The sequence below is a fragment of the Hibiscus syriacus genome, unplaced genomic scaffold (assembly GCF_006381635.1).
Source record: "Hibiscus syriacus cultivar Baekdansim isolate YM2019G1 unplaced genomic scaffold, ASM638163v2 tig00111947_pilon, whole genome shotgun sequence".
NCBI lineage: Eukaryota > Viridiplantae > Streptophyta > Magnoliopsida > Malvales > Malvaceae > Hibiscus > Hibiscus syriacus.
In genome coordinates, this window is record NW_024063219.1 from 290,480 (window position 1) to 301,435 (window position 10,956).

Here is a 10,956-nt window from a genome sequence, read left to right on the forward strand (position 1 = left end):
CGGGAGATGCGTACAAACAATGAAGCAACCAACGCTCGTATTAATGAACTCAGTCATGAAATGACAGCTATGCGAGGTCATTTCCCACCTCCCGATCCTTCTACGGATGCTTGAACTATGATCTTAGCTTTGCTTGTTTGGATTAAACTTATTGTTAAAACATTTTGAATGCTTTTGGATTGTTTATTTTTGGTTGTTCGAACTTATGTTTAATATATTTGATTTATATTTCGTGTTTATTTTGCATCTTTAGACATATATGACCAATTATCCATTACATGTTTATGAATATTGATTATGAAACTAATGGCTAACCTCTCTTTTGATTGTGTTCTTAGCAGTTTAAGCTATATATATATAATCAATTGGCTAAATGATTTTAAAACCTTGTTTAAAATCTTTTACGAGTCTTTTTTATTTAACAAAAAAGGGGAGAAATGTTAAAAGCATTTTTGAAGAAGAGTAGTGTTAAAGTAAGGGGGAGTAGTATTTTTCAAAATCAAAATTCATTTTTGAAATTAGAAAATCTTAAAATGTTTTGTTATATCAAAAAGGGGGAGTTTGTTGAAAACATTTTGATGTTTCGATATAACAAATTAAATTAAAAGAATTTTAATTTTGAAAAAGATTTTTCTAAGCACATTCGATATATTAATCGAATATCAAAATATTACTCAAAGTATTTCAAAGTTCATTTTAAATACTTACTCAAGTGTAAAATTAAGTTTTAATCTTAAAATAATTTCAAAACGATTTTACAAAATATTTCGAACCATTTCAAAGCCAAAAATTACAGATTGCTCAGAGAGAACCGATTCCCCCCCAAGGGGGTGCCGATTCCCCCCTGAATGGTTTGGCTCTGAGAATTCCAGTATGCTCGGAGGGAACTGATTCCCCCCAGGGGTACCGATTCCCCCCACTGTTCAACGGTCGAAATATTTGAATTTTACACTTAGGGAACCGATTCCCCCACGCTCCAAGCAGAAATATTAATTGTTTTCACACTTAAACGGCTACAATAACTTCATTAATGATCCCCAACATTTAAAAGTAATTCAAGGTATATTTAAGCAAGCTTAGAAGCCATTGATCAACTACAAGAAACATCAAGCAACTAGAATCAAGAGAGAATCAAAGAGAAAACATCAAACCTCAAGTTTGAGCATTTCAAGCCAATTTTTCATTCAATATTCATTTTGCTTTCAAGAACACTTATTGTGCTCAATTGTATTATTCTCGAGTGTTCTTTTCTTTATTCTAGAATTGTGCAAACAATCTACCTTGTGAGGATTTTCTTGTAAGTTTGCAAATTTGTATTGTTCTCTTTGGGAGAGAGTGTTCTCAAGAATTTGGGGTATAATTCTTGAGGGTTTGTAAGGTTACTCTTTGTCCTCAAAAGAAAGACAAATTAGTGAATTTGTGGAAAATCCTTAGTGTGGATAGCTAAGGTAGTGGACGTAGACTTTGGTTGAGAAAGTCGAACCACTTTAAATCGTTGTGCAATTACTTTCAATTTTCTGCAAAAGCTTCCACCAAAATTTTAATTGCCAATTCACCCCCTCTTGGCCATATTCGTCGATCGATTAACTCAACACGTACCCATGTAAATAACCGTGGGGATCCCCGAAAAAGATCCATAAGGATCCCTGATATTTTACAAAATTTTAAAAATATATTTATAATCATTTACATATATACCCTTAATATATATTTTAATAAAAAAATATATATGATAAGATTGTGAGATTACGTGTTGCCACCGTTACATCTCAAAGGAACTAAAATTGAAGTTTAGATTTTTTCTCATTTGATATACATTTATTTGTTGAGATTGAAAATGATTAAGATTGTACATATACATTGGGTGTTAGACGAATATTGACATTTGAAACTTTCATATTATAGATAGAGACCAATTTAAGACAATCCGATATATCTTACAAGTTTTAGATGTTGCATTTATTTAAAAAATGTTTGTTTAATTTTTAGGATAAAGATTAACCGAAAACCGCAGGGATCCATAAGGGATGGGTATGTGGATAAAAAAATCCCTAAATATATAATGGGGATTCTCTAAAATTGTACCCATAAGTGTTGGGGACAAAATGAGTAATGTAAAACCGCCCTCACCCCGTCCCGTTGCCACCCATGCTCATATCTTTCTAAATTAACAATAAGTATGTTTTAATATATTTGAATATATAACATTTTAAATTGGGCACTTTACCCAAAAATACCCAATGATTATAATATTATATGTCAGGTATTGTTTCCCTACATTTTACCAATATAGCACTCTTTCTGATAGAGTGATAATAAAGCACATTACTTGAAATGCGCATTTGCTTAAGTGGATCAAAGGTGCGCTCCAGGGGAAATGTTGACATGAGAACACGTGGGAAGGCACATTTCAAAGGGTGTGCCTTCCAGTGTTTTCTTGCCATATCAGATTCCCTAAAAGCATTTAAAAAATATGCTTAAAAATTAAAAATAAAACTATATAGACTAACATCATAATTTAATACATATTAGTTCCATGAGTTTAAGAGCTTAATGGGGTTAGTTTATATAGGTACATTGGAGTGTTTAGGTTATGTTTCTTGACAATGTGAGAAAAAATATACTTATACACTATTGTTAAATTACATTAGGTTAATATTTATTATTATGGTTTATATTAATTAAGATTTTATTTTTATATGTTAATATATTTAAATACTTATTTTTTAATTATGTGTTCAAAAAAATTATGTAACACACATTTAAAATATTTTATTAACATATAAATGTATTATTTATTGAATATGATTAATTAGATCTATAATTTAAGTTGAATCTAATATAAAAATATGAAAAGCAAATATTATTTGGTGTCATGAACATGTAAGATGTGAGTTTATATAGAAAATTGTCAAGAAACATAATAAAAAAAGTATTAGATACTAAATTAACTTTTGAAGCTGATATATATAAATTAGAAAGCAGTTCGTAATCTTTTCAGCACAATAAGTATATGTTTATATTAAAAGTTTTGTTTGTATGTAACTTTCACTTTGATTTTGAATGGACGTGGCAAATTATTGATTTCCTCAAGTTACCCCAAGACTTATTTTACATATTTCAAATAAGCCCCATTTGCATGACAACCCCTTGATTTATTCTTCAGTTACCCCACAACAAGTGATGTACAAGTAATTAACAATATATTAAATCGTTTTACTCATTGATAATAGCTAGTGTCGATAATGGTATCGGAGTGTAAATATACAATGACTTTTTTATCAATCGATGTGTGATAGAAATTGAGAGGCTGCAAGTCAATCGTCTTGCCAATTGAAAGTTGAAGCCAAGACAATTTAAAGTATTAGCACACAAATTAGACAAATCATGGGAAAATATGAAAGACTGTCCTGTCGCAGATAGGGAGTTGGATGAAAGCATGGCCAACCTTTCAAAATATTGCTTTAAAAATGTTGAATAATGTACTTATAAACCTTCAAAATGACGTAATATTCTCACATGTATTGTCTATCCTATTCCTCTATATTAAACATAGAACAAGCCAGTTGCTCAAAGCTTAATATGTACAAAGTTTACTAGCCACATTTGATACATTTAGTTGATAGCATACCGATATACAAACATTTCTCTATCATAGTTTTCAGTTGCTATTGAGCTTCTTGGAACAACACCGGATAAGCTATATACTCTGCAGACTAATGTGTACATCATGGAAATTTAATTGGGAGGGAAATGAAAATTCATTTATGGTTTGATCCTACACAAGACTACCATAACTATGCAACTCTGCTGAGATTATGTAAGTGTGATCTAACTTGTATGTAATTTTAGAAGCAAAATTGATATTCCTAAATTAGATGAATTGACAATAGTATCTAATACCTATAAAAAAATATCTAATATTAATTAATATAAATCTTAATAATAAATATTAACCTAATGTAATTTAACAATAATGTATAAATAGATTCATTAGATATAGAGATAAAAAAGTAAAGGAATACATTTTTTAGCTTTTATCGCACATTGTCAAGAAACATAACCTAAACACTTCAATATGTCTATATAAACGAACCCCATCAAAATATTCAACTTATAGAACTAATATGTATTAAATTATGATGTTAGTCCGTATAGTTTTATTTTTCATTTTTTAAAAGCATATTTTTTAAAATGATTTTAGGGAATTTGATGTGGCAAGAAAATCTAGAACGTGCGTCCCTCGAAACGCGTCTTCCTGTGGTGACATGTCAACATTTCCCCTGGAAGACGCACTCCAAGAGATGAACCTTTGGTCCACCTAAGTTATCACTCTGTCAGAAAGTATGTTAGATCGATAAAATTTGAGGAAACGATGTCTAATAGGTAATATTATAATATTTTGGTGATTTTTGGATAAAATGCCTTTAAAATGAGACTTAATTTACTCTTAAATATAAAAAATACAAAATTATTATTTTTGCATGTTATTATATTCTCTCAAAAATTTTAAATAATTAAATATTATAAAATATATATTTAAAAATTAGTTAATTGGAGTTTTTGAAAATATTTTTTATATCCTTATCAATAATAAATGTTGAATAATAAAAAATAAAAACAAAAAATAAAAACAATAATGTTTAATTAGATAGAAAAATATATTTTTGTAAATAAATAAATATTAATAATTTATCCTTGCGTTGGATAGTCTGCACAATTATGACCGTGACCTGGAATTTTGGATTTCCTCCACTCTCCGTTGTCCACGTGTCCATCACTCTCTCTTGAACAGAAGAAAACATGGGAATTCACGTGGAATCAAAATTTAATATAATAAAACAGACTCAGCCATTGCCACGTCCGTTTTCCATTTTATAAAAAGGAAATCAAAATCATTTTGGAATTTTAATCACGTCTTTGCCGTTAACTCCTCCTGTTTGTCTGTTTCAACCTACAACCATTGTGTAGAAAATATATAATAAAGATGGTTGTAATCAAGGCGTTACGGCCGGCGATTTGGTGTTCCTCCTCCGGTTTTGATGGTGGCCGTTTGGTACCGGCGGACGAGGTTAGATTCGTGCAGTTTCCATTGCCGGCGTTGTCGCTTTCTTTGAGGTTGAGTAGCGGCAACAATGCCAAGTTGAGATTGGTTCAGGCAACGGAGGAATCGTCTATGCCGATTACGAATGATCACGCTGCTTCTATTTCTGGTACTTTTTTTTATAAAGAAAACGAAAAAAATTCGTAGTTGATCTTATGTTTAATTTCATTTTTCTTGTCAAGAATTTGGTTCACGATATCTATTCCATTTTAAAGAAAACTAAAATATATATTTAGTTATAAAAGGCCAAATCTTCTATATAAAAGAAAATTCCTATTTGGAGTATATTTAAAAGACAATCGGTAGATTTGCAGGCATTAACATTTATGACTCTGCTCAATTGAGTTTTGTAGACTTGCAAGCATTAACATTTATGACTCCGCTGTAAATTGGTCATAGCCAAGTGAAATTCATTGGCAATTTTGTGAAACGGTAGATATTCCAGGTTGAAATGGAGGTTTAGAGAACCACCACAAAACTTCGTCTGAAAGTATGGTAATATTTTAAAAAAAAGGGAAGTAATTGGTTACATTGTTTACATAAACCCTTTTATTACACGGCTTAGCTTGGCTTCTTGTCTTCTGATCATAGTACCAAATAAATCAACTGGATACATCTGAATCCCTGCAGCTTCAGCTGTTCAGATTTGAAATTTTATAATTTTACGGTATCTTTATATGCTGTTTTGATAATTAATAGTGTTTTAGTAATGAAATCCTCATTTTGGGGAACACTGTTTTATGATATTCGTATGAACACTTTGGCCATTTCACGGAGTTAGTGGGAATGATGACAGAGCAAATTCATGATTACTTTAGTACATGGTTTCTTTCCAATTGGATCTTCTTAAGGTTCTGGTTTCAAACGTGTAACTAGGTGAAAATCTCCACCAGATAGCTACTAATGGCAAGGCAACAAACATTGTATGGCACAAAAGTCCTATTGGGAAACTTAATCGGCAAGAGTTACTTCAGCAAAAGGGTTGTGTCATATGGATTACGGGTCTCAGTGGCTCAGGTTTGTTTAAACAATACATTTGAATAGTGAAATTCATGCTGTCCTTTTTTATTTCCATTAAATTGTACCTTATTTTATTCTTTGCCTGCGTATATAAGATGGCTTCTTGCTTATACTAGCTATAGTAGTATTTTTTACATGCTAAAAACAACAAAAAAAGAAGGTTGCCAAAAAAACCGAAAGATTGGTATTTTAGCCGTGGATGAACCTGTATGGTCAAAATCAAGAACTTAGATTTCATTGTTACTTTCTCCGTGCTAAACTAAAGAGCGTGTTCAAACATCATTACTTTATCACATTGTGTTGCTTCCTCTCTCTTACTACGGTCTATGAATTTAGGAAAGAGCACTCTGGCTTGTGCTCTGTGCCATGCCTTGTATGCTAAGGGGAAGTTGGCTTACATCCTTGATGGGGATAATGTTCGGCATGGTTTAAACTGTGACCTTAGCTTTAAAGCAGAGGATCGGGCGGAAAACATACGAAGGATTGGTAAATGCTGTTTGATGCCTCATCATAGTTCTGTTTTGCTTTATCCATTTGCTCTCTTATTCTGATGGTTACAAGTTTCAACTTGTTTTCGATTCACCTACAGGAGAGGTAGCAAAACTCTTTGCTGATGCAGGCATCATCTGCATTGCCAGTGTAATATCTCCCTACAAAAAAGATAGGGATGCCTGTCGTGCGCTGTTGCCAGAAGGAGATTTCATTGAGGTATGTGCTTCTTTTAAGAAACCTGAAATATTGAGCGCTTGGCATCAGAATGTTCTACATTGCTCTGAGTAAATACTGGGCAATGCTTCAAACAGGTGTTCATGAATGTGCCACTCCAAATATGCGAGGCAAGGGACCCAAAAGGCCTATACAAGCTTGCAAGAGCTGGAAAAATTAAAGGTGTATTTCCCCATTGGTTTTTGTATCTGAAGATTAGTAGAAGCTTATATTTAATAGTAGTTTATGTAATATTTTCTTTGTAGGTTTTACTGGCATAGATGATCCGTACGAACCACCCCTGAGTTGCGAGGTATATGCATATTGTTGGAATACCTTTCTTGTTTGTAATAGGCTCGTACTTGTTCAAAGATACACCTAAATATCCTTTATGCTCCAAACATGAAAAATTCAGCTGACAAAAATCTTGAAATGGCTTCAAGACTGTTCAGACTGACTTGTTAGTGTGTTCTTGTGGTTGCGTATGGTAATATGAATATGATAGATATCAAGGCCATACTTGAGAATAGTTGTCTAAACGGCGATGCTTTCCACTTTGGTTTTCTTTGAACCTCATATTCCAACATTTAAATTGAAGCTAAACCCTTTCCCCCTATGTTGCAGTTAGAATTGCCACAAAAGGGAAACATCTGTGCTTCCCCATGCGAAATGGCTGATAATGTGATATCTTACCTGGAGGAGAAGGGGTATCTGCAGGCCTAGCAAGAGAGAAACCCTGCAATTCCAGGTTGCCATAATCACCTTAGAATTAGTATGCTGGATCAATTAAAACTGATCCTTTTTCTAAATTAACAAGTTTCTCGTTTCCTTAATTAGAGAAACCTCTTGTTTCGTATATGTATCCTGTTTCTGGCATCAAGGAAACTCCTTTCCTGTATCTTATATCCTGTATACTTTATCAGGCCTTCTATATTCTATATGCCACGTTGAGTAGTTGGCTTCAGTCGTTTTAAGAGCAATAAATGAAGATTTGACTGAAGGTTGTTACATTGGTGTATGAATTTGTATTTTATAGCTTTGTAGTGATTGCTTTTGAATAAAATGATAACTCAAGTTTCCACTCATAGTTATCCTTCTGTTGATTCCTTCCTTGCACTTTAGTTCAAGTATGCAAATGTTATATTAATAATCTAACAGGATGAGATATTAAGTTCCTTAAGTAAGGTTAGGGATACAAATCCTGACGTTATAAATGGAAGAAATTGAATTCAGAATGCCACCCCAATAATAGGTATCTACAATACTCGATTCGAATAAGTCAATGAGATTGATACCGATTAATATATATATATAAAACAATTCAGGATTTTAATCATCATATGTCAAAACTGCTAACCCAGAGACAAAATTGGAATAGAAAAATTTAGATAGCTGTGTTAAATTTTAGGATAGAGTTGAGTTACGTTGATTGGCTTACCTACGAGTTTCTAAGCCTCACAGGGATTTCACTATTTAAACTCAGCTCTGAAGATATTCTTCTTTTGATAAAAATTCTAATATCCGATGAAAGCTCGCGTATGGGTCCCCACCCACGAAAACTTGGTTAAATTCGGCACCATTCTTTTATCACACAAAGCAATAGACTTGATAGGTCGCGGGTCGCGAACTTGTGGGCGAGGTCGGTCCACAACAGGCTACTTATGAGGTCGCAACCAGCAAAAAGCAGGCTGCTCCCACTGTGGTGTCGAGACCAACACCCACCAAGGTGCGACAGACGTCGCCCAAGCGGCCCACAAGGGCCACGTCGAGACCAAGGCACATACAACGCCAAACAGAGTTAAGACACGCCCGCCCCAAATTACCTACATGCACGACCATCAAACAACAAGAGTCGCCTAGGATTGTGATCACTGCACACCAAGGAGCACCTAGAGCCGAGACCAATACACGGCAAGGTCAGCCGAGGGCTCTAGCTAACAAGCAACAGGACGCACTCGGGGTCGGGGTCAATTCACATCGGGTGTGCACCTAGAACCGAGATGAGTGCACAAAGGGGGCCACTTGGGGGTGAGGGCAGCACACATCGGGGGCACACAGGGTGGAAGCCTATGCACATTGAGGGTGCATTGAGGGCCGAGGCCAGCACCGACTTAGGGTCGCCTAGGATCGTGATCACCGCACACCAAGGTGCACCTAGAGCCGAGGGCTCTAGCCAACAAGCAACAGGACGCACTCGGGGTCGGGGTCAACTCACACCGGGTGTGCACCTAGAAACGAGATGAGTGCACAAAGGGGGCCACCTGGTGGCGAGGGCAGCACACATCGGGAGAACACAGGGTCAAAGCGTATGCATACTGAGGGTGCACTGAGGGCTGAGGCCAGCACCGACTTAGGGCCTGTCCACCTAGCAAAACCGGCCATTACCTGAAAAATAAAGCAAGTAGCATAGTCCTTGTTTGAATAGGACTCAAATATTAGAGTTTCAACTAAAGTAAAGAGTTTTACTTGTAGTTAAACTAGGAGTAGTCATGAGATGTAAGGAAGCCTCATTATAAAAGGAGGCCTCCCCACCTCCATTGGATATAAAGAGTTTTGTGAGAATAAACTTATGCATTCGTGCCAAAAATTTCCCCATACAAGCTTAATTACGTTTTTTAGGTTTTTCCCATTGTGTTTATTGCTATAACAACATTAACCGAGGAGTTTAGGCTGCCGCACGGACCATCTAGCCGATAGTCTAGCCCCATGTAGTGTCAGGTTGCTTTGAATCCAAACATGCAGGTTTCTAGATTTCAAACCTGATAAAATAACTAAAAACATGTCTGTCTGCCTAACTACCAGTCTAACCATATGCAAAACAGCGTCAGCTACAGATAAATTGTTCTGCAAATTTATCCCCTTTTGATCTTAATTCTGCAGAGACTACTGTTTTATCCTAACAACCATACTTGAATTTGAAAAAAATACACGAATCCATCAACTTCTGCTAATGGCTACCAAATTATTTCCCAAAATTACAGAATGTTGATATAAAATACATATAGTCTTGTTGATCAGAGAGAAAAGCTTGAACTGCAGCAATGAACAGTACTACAAAACAACACGGGCACTATTAAAATTTCGATGAAGGAAGGAAAAAAAAAGAGACTGAAGGAAACAGTGATCAATTGAAGGCAAGACCAATCTCTGGTCTTGCATGCCTATGAATGGACAAAAGGCAGACAACAAATGCCATGGTAATGGAAACAGCAGCTGAACTCACAACGTTAAAATTTGCAGGGAACCGTCTCTCTTGCATGCCCCAAAGAGCATCCACCAGTAATCCTAAGCCATCAACCACCATTGCCAGCACCACTGCCATCTCCAAAACCGAAACCAAAGACTCTAGAAGTAAGTTTATCTGATCAGAATTCAGAAACTATCTCCTTCGGCTTTAAAAAGAAAATGGGACTCGGAAGTGTGGTTTGCAAGCGAAGGAAAAGAGGTTGAGTGGTCGAGACTGCCGTCTTTTTTTCCTTCTTGGTTTGCTCTAAAATAAGGGTGGCTTCATCATTGTGCTGCTTCAAAGAGCTAAGGCCCGATGCTTCCGCGTTGCTTCCTCATCGCTCTTTTTACTAATTGTGAAATCAAGTGATTACAAAAGTATGCATTTTGGAAGCAGAGGGTTAATAGATTCAATAAAACCTTTGGTACAACCAATTTTGCTTAACTAAGTTGATGGATTTGTATGTCTTTTTCTTTTACCTCTTTAGGTTTCATCTCTTTTGTTATTTAATAACAAAAAGGGTAAATTTTGCTTTCAACTATGCCATCTTTAACTTTTTTAAAATAAAAAAAGTTGTAATCAATTAGATTAATTTTGGGTTTTGTGTGTTTTAAGCTTATAATACACAAAAGATGAAAAAAAAGAAAAGAAAAGAAATACTCTGAAAGTTAAAGGCTAACGATTTAGAATATATTACTGACAAACAAAATGAACATACTTCTAGAACTACATTCTTTCCTTCAAAAACAACATAGCTAACTTTGAAGGACTGACATTTACAAGGATGTGATATGTAACATAAATGATAAGACAATACTTTTAAGAGAATAATTTAAGTTCATCAGAAACAATATTATTAAGAGAATAATTATAAACTTTGAATATATTCTGTAAATTAAAT

At 34.7% G+C, this 10,956-nt stretch overlaps 1 protein-coding gene across 3 annotated transcripts; it reads left to right on the forward strand.

The window, feature by feature from the left end:
* Positions 1-4,939: 4,939 nt before the first annotated feature.
* On the forward strand, positions 4,940-7,820 carry LOC120173353 (adenylyl-sulfate kinase 3-like). Of its 3 annotated transcripts, none has more exons than XM_039180546.1 (7): positions 4,941-5,213; positions 5,981-6,121; positions 6,461-6,610; positions 6,714-6,832; positions 6,928-7,012; positions 7,096-7,142; positions 7,454-7,793. In XM_039180546.1, the coding sequence occupies exons 1-7, from the start codon at positions 4,988-4,990 to the stop codon at positions 7,550-7,552; spliced, it is 867 nt and encodes a 288-aa protein (XP_039036477.1). In that variant the 5' UTR covers positions 4,941-4,987; the 3' UTR covers positions 7,553-7,793. The 3 variants fall into 3 exon arrangements, with proteins under 3 accessions (XP_039036478.1, XP_039036477.1, XP_039036479.1); XM_039180548.1 differs by having other exon boundaries at positions 5,078-5,213; positions 5,998-6,121; positions 7,454-7,820; XM_039180547.1 differs by lacking the exon at positions 7,096-7,142 and having other exon boundaries at positions 4,940-5,213; positions 7,454-7,799.
* Positions 7,821-10,956: the final 3,136 nt, after the last annotated feature.